This window comes from Candoia aspera, chromosome 8, assembly GCF_035149785.1.
Source record: "Candoia aspera isolate rCanAsp1 chromosome 8, rCanAsp1.hap2, whole genome shotgun sequence".
NCBI classification, from domain to species: domain Eukaryota; kingdom Metazoa; phylum Chordata; class Lepidosauria; order Squamata; family Boidae; genus Candoia; species Candoia aspera.
Genome location: NC_086160.1, coordinates 35,811,622 through 35,827,051, shown reverse-complemented (window position 1 = coordinate 35,827,051; position 15,430 = coordinate 35,811,622). Strand labels below are relative to the sequence as shown.

The 15,430-nt window shown below is 35.4% G+C and overlaps 1 protein-coding gene across 1 annotated transcript in view; it reads right to left on the bottom strand.

Annotated features, from left to right (window-relative positions):
- Nucleotides 1-780: 780 nt before the first annotated feature.
- Nucleotides 781-15,430, bottom strand: part of DCHS2 (dachsous cadherin-related 2) — a 90,651-nt gene continuing 76,001 nt past the window's right edge. Inside the window, exons 14-20 of the mRNA XM_063310521.1 lie at nt 14,834-14,944; nt 10,756-10,967; nt 9,965-10,116; nt 5,998-6,128; nt 4,510-4,796; nt 4,279-4,417; nt 781-3,609 (exon numbers count right to left, since the gene is read on the bottom strand). Coding sequence (XP_063166591.1) covers nt 971-3,609; nt 4,279-4,417; nt 4,510-4,796; nt 5,998-6,128; nt 9,965-10,116; nt 10,756-10,967; nt 14,834-14,944 — 3,671 coding nt within the window. The 3' untranslated portion in view covers nt 781-970. The remainder of the gene's footprint in view (nt 3,610-4,278; nt 4,418-4,509; nt 4,797-5,997; nt 6,129-9,964; nt 10,117-10,755; nt 10,968-14,833; nt 14,945-15,430) is intronic.

Sequence of the window (15,430 nt, the reverse complement as noted above, 5' to 3'; positions counted from 1 at the left end):
GATGATTTCAGAAGAAACTGAAGGGGAGACTCCCCTCAAAGCAAGGCAAAATAACTTAATTTTCTAGACCATGCTCTTATTTCAATGTCCTACATTAACAAGGATACTCTAATTTCCCATTCTGAATATTTCCTGCAAATCATAGTTATATTTTTATCCCTCTTACCTTTGCAGGAGCCATTCTTTCACAGGATCAAGATATTTTGTGTCTTGAATAGTTCAGAATAATCAAGCATTCAATGTGAGTCCACAAAATCAGTGATTATATCTTGCACCACTGTTATTCTAGATACGCACTGAGGATAATAAACATTTCAAGGGCCATTTTTGTTCATGAAATACCAATTCAAACTTATCATAATTTCACAAACTGTGATTATGATGGAGGTGCAAAGACAATTTCTCATTAAAACAGAAGGGAAAAAAACCCCTATAACTCTACTGGCAAAAACAATGTTTTTTTCTCTATAAATGTACCAGCTCCTAACAAGGGAATGTACAAGTATGTGTCTACATGCATTGAATATTATATTGCACCATCTCTCCCCTAAACTGAAATGAGTTTGACTCACACTAGTTTGGTTATGGCATAAAAATTAGTATCATCTGTATTCAGCTGGCAGCACCAGAATATCTGATAGATCAGCTGACTCCAGTGCACCATGACTCCACTGAATCAACACGTAAACATGTAAAAGTCCTATTACACTGTATTTCCCCTAGACAGAAATCTCAATTAAACAGAGGCAGTAGAAAACAGAGTTATAGACTATTCCAGGTGGTATCTGACAAGTTAATAGTATATTTTGTGGAGAATTATTTATGGAAATAAAAAGTTTGACTAAGTATTTTTTAGCTTACGAAAATAAAATATTTACAGGTATATGATATAGCATGCTGTGTTTTTATGGAGTATGACCAGAATTCTAGCCAAATGTCTGTTTTGTATTTGAAGCCAATGATAAATAATCTACACAGGTTCTTGAACTTCTTCCTCTGTGGAAAGTTCACATGCTGACCAACTGGAGCACATCCCCTTCAGGTTAAGATATGAGGCAACTGGGGATGCTGTAGGTGTTTGCATTGTCAGCAAAGATAAGGAAGGTGAAAAACTGGGGGTCATAAGTGCTGGAGGATATTTCAAGGGATGGATAACAGGTGAATGGGGATATTTTTTAAATCCTTTATCTGGCAATGAAGTTGGCATTTGTGGGAGAATTGACTTTAAATCAAGCTGAGCACTAGAAGTGAGCAAAGGAGGAGGAAAAATGAAAGATTTCTCCTTCTTAGGAAAATTATGCACTTTAATGCTTTCATCCTCCAGTTCTGCAATGTCACTGAACACAGAAGCAAGAGGCTTAAAGCTGGGTTCCCAGTTCAGCAAATAATCCCAGTTATAGTTCTCTCCAAGATCCTCATCAGAGTCTACTAGGGTAGCAAGAGATCCATAATAGGAGTTTTTATTATCAGGTATTATGATATATTCCATTGTGAGATCTGTCATTATCTCAATCTCCTTTACTGTCAGTTTTGCAAGTGTATGGGCCATTTTGTCATAGAGCATTTCACTGCAATCTTTCCTCTGTTCTCCACTTCCATCTTTGAAGTAATGGATAGCCTCTGTGCTTTGAGAAGCAGCCAACACCTCATTTTCTCCAGACTGACATGAAAGTTGATCAGAATCCCTGGGAATTCCTGAATCTGGTATACATGAGCCTTTGTCATTTAAAGCAGATCTAGTACCCTTCCTACAAGGATGTTCGTTGATCTTCTTTATTTCCTCATCTTCTCCAGTTTCTCCTTCTCTTGATCCATGGCTATGTGGATTGGAATGGATATAAACATTATCAATATCTCTCCTATCCCTGATGCCAATAAAACTTAGCCAATCAGCTATGTTCCCTACAGGGAGAATAGTGGTTCCATGGATTTGGGATTTCTGGGAATGTTTAGGTGTGTTATTTTCTCCATGCATGTTCAGATCAGTAACTGAGGAATATGGCATCGCTTTCTCCATGCTGGACCTGCAGATATCTTTTAGTGTATATTTACCAATAAGCACAGCAAGGCAGATGACTAGAAACAAAAATGCTATGGTAGAGGTGGCGATGCTAACAGACAGGTCATATGCTGGCAGTGTGGAATAGCTTTCAGGACTATTGGAAATGTTTACAAGAACTGTGCATGTGCTGGACTTTGAGCCCTGCTTTGGACTATGAGCTTTTATTAGAAGTTCAAGAGTGTGATCCTTCTTCTTCATATTGCTTCTTTTCCTGTGAAAAGATCTAGTCAAATAAACAGCTCCACTGCTGTAATTCACAGAAAAGAAGGAAGACTGTTTTAACAAAGCATAGTAAATGACACCATCCAATCCGCCATCACAGTCTGATGCTGTTACATTACCAATCAACTGCCCTGCTTCGTTCTTGTCAGGAAAATAAAACAAATATTCATCTTGGTTGAATACAGGGTGAAATTCATCTAACCCCTCAACATTGATTTGAACAGTAACAGTAGCTGTGGAATTGCTTTTATCTTTTGCCTGTGCTATGAAACAGTATTTACTCTGATGCTCAAAGTCAAGCACCTGCTTGGTGCGGATATCTCCAGACAAAGGATCTATTATAAACGGGTTATGATCTCCAAGAATTCCATGACCAGATAAGCAAGATGACTGGATAGAATAGGAAAGATAGCCACAAGGGCCAGTATCAAAATCTAGTGCAGAAATTGTGCAGACAGAGGAAAAAGCAGGCATATTTTCATGTATACCACAAGTGAGGCTTGGAAAAACAAATATGGGGACATAATCATTAACATCAAGGACGCTGATAAAAACAACAGCAAAAGCCACATGTTTTAGAACAATTCCTCCATCAGAAGCTTGAACAGTCAAGTTGAATTCCACCTCGTCCTCGTAATCTAGAGCTCTGATCAGGTGAATGGAGCCAGTTTTGCCTTCTAGTTGGAAGTGTTCTTTATCATTTCCTGAGGCAATACTGTAAGTGATATCTGCATTAGTTTCAGCGTCATAATCATATGCTGACACTGAAGTAATGCAATTACCAACTGGAAAATCTTCTCTGACATGAACATGATATTCCAAACTTGTAAATACAGGTGGATTGTCATTAACATCTAAAATGGTAATTGACACTGTAGCAGTGGACTTTAAAGGAGAAGCTCTATGATCAGATGCAAGAATTAACAACTGATAAGATGAACATCTCTCTCGATCGAGGGTGCTTCTCAAAACAAGTTTTCCAATCATTTGATCTGGATATTCTGGCCCAAGGACATGCATTTCCACATAGAATTTATTATCATCATTGCCACCAATAATAGAATACACAACGTGGGTGTTTTGATTATTTCTGTCTTGGTCAATAACTGAGAATGTGAACAATCTCTCTCCAACTGAAGCATTTTCACTTACAGTAAGATTATAGGTTTCCACTGTAAACTGAGGAATATTCATAGCCTGTATCTGCACTGCCACAGAAGTAACAGCAGTCAAAGGAGGATTTCCATTGTCACTGGCTTCTACAAGGAGACGAATCTCTGGGTTCCTGTTCTGATAGGTCAATGGATTAACAAGGAATAGTGAACCTAAAATAAAATAAAACATACATTATTTTGTGCAAAAAGTTTTAGTACTGACACTATAGCTTCCCCTTTCTGTACTGCAAAAAGATGAGAAACTGATCATTTGAAAAGCCTTTAAGAGCTATAAAAAAGAGAGCTATTTACTATATAAAAAGATAATTCCAGACAGCCAAAAACTGTATGTACTAATTGGAACTCATGTAAATTCAAGGATATGAAAATCAGGTGAAGTCATTGTACAAAATATGTATTTATTTATTATTCAAATTTCTATTACAATTTCTAATTAACATGTTATAATTTCTAATTAAAGCATGTTAATTAGTTCTTATACCTTATACAGTATTTATGGAAATTCTGGTATTCTTAAAAAATATTAAGTTAGCGAGATTTTCTGAGTCACGGAAAAATAGTAAGATTTGAATTAGATTACTAGAATGGCCAAAGGATAGATACTTAAACAGAACGCAAAATACATACTGTATGCAGTTAATCAACCCCTTGAACCCTTTCCTCTAGTACCTCCCAATCTACTTAGTGTTACAGTAATGAATGATATATTTAGCTACACTTAGAGTATGCATGAGAAGAGCCCATACTGAGCATTCTCAGAAAACAGAATCTTGAAAAGAATTTTCTACCAGTTCATGTTGTTCATTTATGCAGACTCACCATTTTCTGGATCAATAAAAAATGTGTCAGAGGCAGAAATGATTCTGTAGAATATCTTTCCATTGTGCTCTGAATCTTTGTCTATGGCATATACAGTCAAGACACAGTCATCTATAGACCTAAGTTCAGGTATAATCACCTGAAGGAAAGGGAAATAAAATAGCATTTCAAATATAGACCATTAATTGTTTAAAAAGGTAGGTTACTGATCCTAATATTTCTTTTTCTTACCTGATAGGCATCCTGAGTAAATACTGGAGGATTATCATTGACATCAGATATAAGAATTTGAAGTTGTTCTATGGTTTGATGCACAGAATCAGAAATGTTGATCAAAAGTTCTAGCTGAGGATTTATTTCAAAATCTAATGTCTTCACTAGTGTAATTGTTCCCTTCCATTGGTCTATTGCAAATTTATTTCCATGATTATAATCCTCAGCAAAACTGTAGTGAAGAGGTGGTCCCAAGTCTGCATCATCTGCCACTACTTGTATCACTAGGAATCCAACTGGTGTATCTACAACAATCATGCTTAAAAATGAGACTTTATCATAGAGGTTCTTGCATGGTTTGAATAATGTAAGCCATCTATTCTATTATTTTTAGTAACAAACTAAAGTTTAATATCACAAACCAACATACAGTAGTTACACATATCAATTATCTGGGCATGGGGGTAGAAATATAACATACAATACTACCTGTATACTACCTATACTTCTAGATACTTCATAGCCATGGCAATATAATTTTCATGACATCTTTGCCTTTTTCTGGGATGTTTTCTCGCTGATGGTCTTCCAGCTACTACTAACCAGATCTTACTCTACTTAGCTGCTAGAGATCACCAAGATCAATATGTGCCACAGCCTGCTGCAGGAACCTTGTTTTACATATGGACAATTATTTCAAGATAGGAATCTTAACTTTTACCATTGTTAAAGCTTTGCTGTACTGATCACAGAATATTAGACTTAGTTATATAATAATAAAAGGAACATTAAGAACAACTCCCCTGGAATCTTACCATAGGCTTATCTAATTCAGTATTCTGTATCACACTAAAGCTACCTGGATGCATCTGGGAAGTCACAGAACTGGAGTAGAGAGCAAAAATCCCCTTCCACTGTTGATTTCCAACAATCAGTACAGAAGGCACACCACCCATGATTCAAAAGTAGTAAAGAACCATTTATTTTAGTAGTCATTGATAGCCTGTTCCTCCCTTTCCCTATCTAGTCCCCTTTTAAAATCACCAAACTAGCTACCATTATTACTATTTATTTGTTTGTTTGTTTGTTTGAGTTAGATTTTGCCTTTCTTCCAGGAGCTCAAGACAGCTTACTTTGCTACTTCTGTCAACATTAAGACCACTATAAAATTCTAAGTTGGTAGTCTTGGCTTAACGTTAGGTTTCTTTTTCCAAAAGGGAAACAAAAATTAGAACTAAATGTTAGGAATTCAATACCTGTTTTCCAGATTAGTGTCTTTTAAGCCAAAATGTCCTTTGAGGCTTTAAAGGAATAGACTGCATTATTATTTGTGTTTATTTTAAATTGTTCAAAAATAGAATGCTAATAGGTATTAGAAATATCCCACAGAATATTTGCTGAAATGGTAGTTGCTATTTGAGCAAAAATGTAAATAGATTTAAAAACCCACAAAACTATTCCCATTTTTAAAGTTTAATCCAAGCATGAAATGAGAACCACCCTTACTTTCAGAGAGCTTGATAACACCTAACGGCTGCAGAGTTGGGGCATTGTCATTGATATCCACAACTTCTATCTCTACCGTACATGTAGCAAATAGCCTGGGAATTCCTCTGTCAGCAGCTTGTATAATCAACCTGTTAAGGAATGAGTAAAATGGGGATTATTGGCAGCTAGAAGTATTATACAGCTTAATTAATATCCCAATTATTACAAACTGTCTTGAAAGTTGTCCCATGTTTTTCAGTGAAAATGTTAATATAATAAAATCATTTGTGAAAGGCAAACCTGTATTTGTCTACCAGTTTTTTTTTAAAAAAGGAATACAAGCAACTGAATGGATTTTCTTAATTTATAAAGTGTCATACTATGTTAACAGTAGATTGACTGATGTAAGAACAGCAGAATTAATAATTGCTTTCTTATATAAAACCTCAATCCATAGGAATATATAGAAAAAAGTTACAAAACTAGAAACATACATGATATTCTTATTCATTTATTAGATTTGTATCCTGCCTTTTTGTACAGAAACATAGTGCTCTGTCCTGCCACTTTTCCTGCAATACTAACCTAATATGGCCATGTATGCCCCATAGGCCAAGGGGAACGTTAGACGCAACAATCAGAGAAAAGATTTACCTCTATTAGTATACATTGCATTGAGAAATCCCACTGGTTTGAGTGGGAGTTCATTCCAGATATGTACATATCAGACTGTAGCCTCAGCCTGAAATGTTACACAAATTCACCTGAGATAAAGTCCCATTGGACTCAGTAGGCTCTTGCTCAATAAACAACATCTATTGAGTTCAATGGGACTTCAAGTGCATAGTAATCCTCTTAAAGATTAAATATGCAAACATTGAAATGGATCAAGTCCAAATTCATTCCCACTGAAATCAATGGGATTTTAATGAAATCACAATTTAATTGTCCCATTGAATTCTATGGTACTAAAATAGTCAATTTAGTTTTGATTCACCTCATTTATTTCCTAACCAATAAAACATTAACACAAAAGTGATAAAACTCACTCAACCTTGTGTGAAAGGTGAAAGGTCCCCTGTGCAAGCACTGAGTCATGTCTGACCCTTTTGGGGAGACGCTGCTTTCGTGACGTTTTCTTGGCAAACTATAGCGGGGTGGTTTGCCATTGCCTTCTACTACTTCACATTAATTACTTCTAAATTAATCCAAAATATTCCTCAAAAGACCAAAAGACTAATTTTAATTGGTAACATTTGCACAGCACTTTTTATTTTGTTGCATAAAGAATCAAAGAGCTAAAAAAAAAATAGAACCAAAGAGCAGGACTAAGCATAGACACAAAGACTTCATGGAGATAATATACTTTAAACAGCCTTACATTGATTCACAGCAATTTTTCTCCCTTCAGATGTATTAATGTATTGTAAATGTTTGGAGTATAGCAGAGTAAACATTGTCAAATAAATATGGAGAATTTATCTTTCCTTTCATCTCTGATACAATAACTTCCTTTCAAAAGTGACAAACATTTGTTTTCCTTTATTCATATGTCAGGGATGAACATAATGCATTACAATTTAATCTCAGGAGCCTATTGCCATTCATTACCACATTGGTTCTACTCTATGAGTTTTTTTGGTTTAAAAATGGTCAGAATAAGTTTCAGACTTGTATTCAAGTTTCTAAACAGCCATAGTTTCATATTATGCCTAGAATATATATCAGTAAGCTACATATGGAAATATTTACTAAAGTAATCAGTTTCTTAAATGTCTGTATTAAAAAAAACTCTGATAAAATATATAACCAAGGCATTTAGATAAAACCTCTGTCAGCAGTTCCCTCTGGAATTCTTATTTTAAAAACTTTTAACATTTCCACCCAGATTTAGCTACAACAGCAGATCACTGCAGTTTCAGAAAAATAAGGCTATGATTTGTGTTTAGAAAAAATATTTCAAGTTTGTTTTAAGGTTGGCTATAGTCTGTAGATAAGGGAAAAGCATTTTAAAAGCAACAATTTATTTTAGAGCACATGAAACCATTTCTAATTGTGCATTCAGTAGTATTTTTAAAAAAGAATTCTGGGAAATTATTCTCAGTCATACTGAATTAGATACATCAGAAATATCATGCTGCATAAACAAGTTTTAGACCAGGGCTAGGCAACCAGAAACCAACAGCCTCCCTCAACCACATTTGTACCCCAGGATCTTGAGCCTGTCCCACCCAAATTCGCTGGTAAAATGACTGAATTTCACCTGGTGCAACTTTTGTGCTTTATTTTGTTTGGGGGGAAAAAAATAAAGGTGGGAATGGGAGTTTGAGGCCTCTGAGAGGCAAACTGCTTTCATTTTAAACCCTCCAACTCCTTGAAAACAGCCCCAAAGTGTCCTCCAAAATGTGAGTTGGAGTTGCTGACCCTGGGCTTTTTTTGTTTTGAGGGAGTTTAAGGATGTATTGGAGCAGTTTGTCTCTCACATGCCTCGGGTTTCCACTCTCCTCATTCAGCACACACACACCCTCCCAAAGTTCACCCTCACCTCTTTCTGTGAGGTCACTATATCATGACGTGGCCTACTGTGTCTCTTCAGAAGGTCAGGAAGCTGAACTGCACCCACATCCCTCAAATGCTGCCCACCTATTTTAGATGAACCCTCAAGAGTGCTGATGAAAAGAGACAGAAAAAATGCATAATTTTCTGCAGATAAAAACATTGGTGAAGTCCCATACATGGAGAATCTTCCCCAGTGCCTTTGGAAGTGGCAAGTGCCACACATAGAAGTTTATAGTTGTTAAAGTACAATTCCCAAAGAGTTATTTCAGTATTTTGGGTTACCTCTCACACTAGAGCCTTTGATTTCAATGGACAAAATACAATGGAGGAAAAGACTTACATTGATAAAGGATGCACTGAAACATGGCAGGGTTAAATAAACATTTTGTCTTAGCTCTCAGAATCTTAAAAACTGGGCTATACAAAACATTTTATTTCAAGTTATTTGTTAGGTACGGAGACAGAATGAAACATCCAAAAACATTTCTGGAGACATGTTTTACAAATATCTACTTTAAAAGGCCCTGCTCTTCACTTTATTTTACCTAGAACAAACTACTGAAGAAATACTTTAACCATCACTGGAAATTTTTTAAAAAGGCTTCAGTATGAGCATTTTGTGTGATCCTACTATAGTTGCAGTCTGAATTCATCAATTTCACTTAATTATGTCAACCCTCTTTTTTAGTACATTAAATCTATAGCTCCAGGAAAGAAATAGGCAGTTTCAAGAGCAGTTGTGTAGTATAAAAGTCTGATAATACAAAAGTTGTATTATCTTAGCTGATGAGAAAAATGGCTGATCAAAAATGGGAAAGCAATTTGAGCTTCAGACTGTGACCAAGTATATCTATTTCTCAATATTCTCTCTGCAAAAGACATTCTTCATAGATTGTACTACTATTCCATATACAATGCTCAGAAATATTTCCAGAAAAGAGGGTGAATCCTATCATTTGCATGCACAGTCAATGTTGAGAAAGGTTCCTGTATGAAATTATGGAGAGCACTGCCAGTGTGTTTTCAATAGTAAGCTATAGTAGGTGACCACCATTTGACTCAATAAAAAACAACTTCCCATGATCCTGTGTCAGAAAATGGGATTCAGAAATAATAAGGCGTGCTGCCAGAAATACCTAATAAAGTTTTAAGACTGGCATACTGCATTTCTGCCATAGAATATGACAATAAACAATGAAATACACAGGTAACAAACAGATTTGTTGCAATAGCATTCAGCATGCACACAACTTACAATCGCATTCAACGCATTTGATATACTATGGTCCACTCATCCAGAAAAAAATCATGTGGATAATCCACATACATGACTGTGGATTGCATTTGCTTATAACATCAGTATCATATTATCAAAGATGATGCCAAACATGATATGCTATAGATTTATATTCATTTTTTTACAAACCTATATAATGAAATGTCTTCACGATCCAGGATCCTATTTGTTGATATAATTCCTTGTGCTGAATCAATGAGAAATACTTCATTTATATTGCCAAATAAAATAGAATATTCTATTTCTCCATTTTGTCCACTGTCAGAGTCTGTTGCATAGATCTGTATGGGAACAAAATCCATGCTAATCTTGAGGTAGTAAAACCAACAGAAAAGGGCCTATGACACAAGTAAGTGATGTTAGCCTTATGTTTTTGTGTTTCAAAATATGTTTTTTTGGTATATTTTGGTCACATGTGATAATATGTGCATATATAATTCAAAAGCAGCATTTCATTACTGCTTATGAAATTCATCTCATTCAGCAAAAGAGAAGTTATAGCCAACTTTTTACCAGGCTTGAAACTGCGGCAATAGCATGTGTAGTAATGGTGTGCATGGAACCCCTTGGCTTGCTTCTAAACTCTGGTTCTACTTTTCCATTCAAACTGGAATCACATTTCTCTTAAACATTTAGCAGCTTTCTTTCTTGATTTTGCACGAGTGTTATTTCTTATGATCTGCTGTCCACCTCTCCGGTCATTGCTCAGTACTGCCTTCAGATGCGGTAAGCTTCTGTACCCCTTGCTTGGCAGCTTAAAAGGAGGGTGTTAACACTTCCTGTCTGCCTCTGAAGGCCATCTGCTGGAAAACTAGTGGGCTTCCTTGAGCAGTTGGTTGGCCACTGTGGAAACACATTGTGTGACAAGATAGGCCAGGGGTCTGTCCAGCAGGGCACTGCTAATATTCTTATGTTCTTACCTGTGTGATGTATGAATCATAGACTTGACCTTCCCAAACTGATACTCTGATGTAGCTTTGTTCAAATTGAGGTGTGTTATCATTAATGTCCTGTAAGAATACTGTCACACTGCACACTGCTGAAGCCAAGCCATTTTCAGCTAAGACTGCAAAATGCACTTCCTTTCTAATTTCATAGTCAAGAAATTCAGTTTGTTTTACTGTAACTTCACCTAAAGAGAAAAGAACAGCTATCTATATAAGACTGTTACATGTGCAATGAAAATAATTCTCTCACTACAATTTCTAAATTAGGATGTAAAAAGAAAAATTATTTTGGCAATTTCAAAAAGTTAGCTTTTAGAAATCTTATTGAAAGGAATCGTACAAAAATTAATTGCATTATCTGTTCTTACTTAAGCTAAAAAGCACAGCAATCAAAGAAATGTAGAACCATTTTTGTTCTCTCTTTTTTTTTTTATTTAGTACAAAAGTTTGGTCCTTCTCCTGCAGTCTGAAAAGCTATTAAAACAGACCAAAGTTTACAATTTAGAAAACCAGAGTCTTAATAGCAAAATTCAAATGCATATTATGGATTCTATATAAACAGAAATTTGCACATCCTTGTGATTAAAGCATGTATTTTAAAATACTCCTACACCACATATAATTGAAATAAATGTCTACTTTCAATTGCAGAGGAGCAGAAAGGCGCACAGCTTAGAATGGGTGAATCAGTTTTCTCCCATTTTTCTAGGACACTAAGGTTATCTTTGAAAGGGTTGGACTTTATGTTCCCCATGCACTGGGATGCAAACTTGGTAGCATAATATGGATATTATTGAAATATCTGAAAATGCTGGGTTATAAGAAACAGTGCCAGAAAAGGGGACCTCTTTGTGTGGATCATAGAAAAGGTGGAAATAAGGTATACAAAAAAGAATAGCTGTCCCCATAACGTAGGACATAGAGAAGACTAGCCAATACATTTTGAGGAAATAGATGTAGAAACCAGTAAGCTTCAAAGTCAGATTAAACATTAGGCTTGAAACTTGACAGAAACTTCATCATGAGCTGACTACCCAAAGCCAAAAACAGAAGAAATTAAGTTCCTTGGACAAAAAAGAATTTTGGAGACCATGGCCATGTGTCCCTGTCTTCACATTTGTCATTTGTCAGTTATGCCTATAAATTAGTGCTTTAGAGTGGGCACCTGCATCTTTCTTATACACATTGCAAGATAACCTTTGTAAAATCAAAAGTGAACATGAGGAAAAAAAATGAGGCAAGTAATTTGATTCTATACTACAAGGAAAATCTTCCCTAGAGGCCATTTGATTTAAACTGAAAAAAGCAGAACTACAGAGTGTTTATTGCCTTTTGAGAGCACCAATGGCTTATACAAGCTAGTTTAGCCAGCTGCAATTTAAAGAAAATGCATGTGTTCACTGACAGTTACTTAGGATGCGCTTAAGGCCTCTGCAGTTGTCTTCCCTGCTTCCCCTCAGAATGCCCTTACATGGTGGCATTTCTTCAGGACAGGCTAGATGCTGCAACAGCAATATCAGCATGCCTGTTTCCTAATCAGCCCATATGCTAGTCAACAATTACTCAGTTACATTCCTATTGGGCACATGACAGTGTCCTAGTATCATGTCCTATTTGAAGCTTTTTTGCACAGCATGATGATGTATACAAATAAATTATGCCTCCAAATAATTTAAGCAAATCATCCCCATGGAAATGAATCTTTGGGTAGATATGAAAGACACCCTGATTATTCTGCCAACAAAAAGTCAGGCAGTGTATATGTGTATTGTATTGTATTGTATGGTATGGTATTTTTACTCTATTCTATTAGCAGTGAAGTTGCTGAAAACATCTTTTATAAATGTTCCCAAACGTGAACTTGATTAAATAAGACAGTCATGTTAATAAAATAATTGATTATTAAAAACATACTTGAGTTTAACTAAGCAGTAGATCTCTTTTTCCACAGCCAGGAGGAAGTTACGTTTTCAGCAGTCAGCTGGTATTCATTTAGTATATAGCAACTTTTCTCATAAAATATAGTCTGTAGATGTTTCATGTGAAAATCTTTAAAACATAGTTTTATGTTTCGGGTCATTTTGTTTTTGATTTCAGCATTTGGGAAAATTTAAAATACGAAATATACTTTTAATACAATTCAATTCTCACAAATATAGAAAAACATTTATATTCCTTTTTCTCATCAACCTGTGTAAGATTGGATGTTAAATAATAAATGTAATGGGAAAATCCACCTTTACTTTCTGTTCAATTTGATAAATAAAATTGGTGTGAAGTTCACAATCATTGTGCCCATATCAGAACAAATGAAGTCTTAGATTTTCTTTCTGAACATACTATTGGAAAGAAAAACACTTCTCATCAGTAGAATGAATAGGCTTATTGGAGAATAAACAAAGAAAACTAATTGAGCTTTGAAGGAAGAAGTGACATAGATACTCTGCACTGCTCAATTTATACAGTATAAAGCTATAGATAGGTAGGCCTTCCATGGAGATTCCACAACACCACCTGCCTGTGAATCTTATCCACAAATTTGGAACTAACTTCCCTTTGAATTCCAAAAACACTCAAGGCTAAAACCCATTTATACATCAGAGAATAAAGTGTATTTGTAGAATGAAGTGATATAATGATGCTGAAGGGAACTTGAACTGTATCAATTCAATCTGCAGGTGGCAGTCTGTGTTTCTGAATATTCATTTTATAGGGGCTTACACGAACACTCCAAAACTGTATATGTAATAGAAGTTAAAAAAAAAATTAATATGGGATAGAAGAGGATTTTATTACACAAAACATAGATAGCCCTCACCAAGTCTTATTATCTGCTGTTTTGCATATTCATTAATAACTAGAGATCAGACATAAAGATTTTTGTCCACCTGCTTTTTAAAACTTGGTGGGGTTTTTTGCACCTTTTACATATGCAAAATGATGGATGCATACACAAAATACATGTTTTAAGTTTTTGGCTAGGTTGACTAATACAAATACTTGTATTTGTTCTTCCTTTTCCTTTCACAGTCAAGACAAATCTTGCTGGACTGATCCAGTTGCAAGGGTCCATGTGGCAACTAACTCCACTGTTCATTCCACATTGACCATACTGGCTTCTCTGCTGCATGTGGCCCTTTCACTATCTTTATGGACCAGTCTCTCAAGTGTGCTGTTGGAGTAAGTATGTGGGCAGTACTAGCTCCCGGTAGCACAGCTGAGATGCTCCTTCATTGAGATTATAAGAGAGCTGAAAAATCACTGTGAACCTAATAGTGTGAGCACAGGTCTTGCTCCAACTCCAGCTGGGTCAGTTGTTCATTTCAAAAAAAGGCCAGCTTTCAGAAAAAGCAACATGGAGCCTTATGACTGGGGTGAACCACCAAAAACTGTTGCGACCGAATGAGAAGGAGCAACAAACACAGATACATTGCCTAGTCGACCACCATGTAAAGAAGGAAGTCCTTGTGGGAGGATGACTCATAGGTTTCCAGATCTAACCCAATACTCATAGACTCAAGGTCTCATTATTTTTAGTTACCTGTGGTTATATGTTGGCATGAAAACACCATGAATAATGATGGCCATCTTATAGGCTTTTTTAGAGACCCTGGATTTTTATTTTATTTTATTTTTGCCTTAAGAATAGTACCAATGACATTGAAAAATCATTTGGTAACTTGAATCTTACTAGTGCAGCAAGACAGAAATTGGTTAGGGAATTTTGAATGAAAATATATTTAGATCTTTTATGCATCTAGGATGAGAAAACTATATTGCTGATCTTTGCTACGGACATCACCATAGAAGGATACATCACAGTCTCAATTCAGATGAATTTTAAGGGAAAAAATCTATGAACATTTTATTTTAACCACACATCTTTATTAAGTTTAAAGAATCAAACCCAACTTCTACTGGAACTTAAATAAGTCAACACTAACCACTTGAATAATGTTGATACAAATGCAATCACAACTCTAGTGTGGAAAATATTTTATTAAAGCCTCAAATGATTTTAGAACAAATGAAGATAAATAGGCTAATTTACCCATGATGGGATGAATGTAGAAAATATCCTCATGTTCACTGATGATTGTATACTTTACATTGTTTCCCACCAAACTTCGGTCATGAGTGACTACAGTAAAAACAGAAGTACCTATGAAAACAAGTGTTAAATTTATTCTAAAAAATGTTAAACTATGAAACAAGTTAAACTGATAACTGGTAAAATTTGTACACTATTTATACAAGTATATACGTTTTTATTATCTTTTATTGTAAACTGCAGAGAGATGGGGCAGATGGGCGGTGATATAAATTAAATAAATAAATATAATACAAAAAGCTATTATTTTATCATATTAATCAACCAGATACATTTAGCAAATTAATTCCTGAACATCAGTGATGCACTTTAGCCCACTATGATGGTAGCAGAAGACAGAGAAGAATGAAGATGATAAAGTATTTTGGAAGTTATTTATTTCAAGAACTGTTGAACTTACATAGGCACACAATGCCAGCAACTTTTGGTTAGCTACACAGTAAGAGTTATTGGACACCCAAGTTCTGTTTCTAAACTCTTTGGTTAGGTCACGTCAATCAGCACTCGCTTTTTTTCTTTCAATTTTACTTACTTATA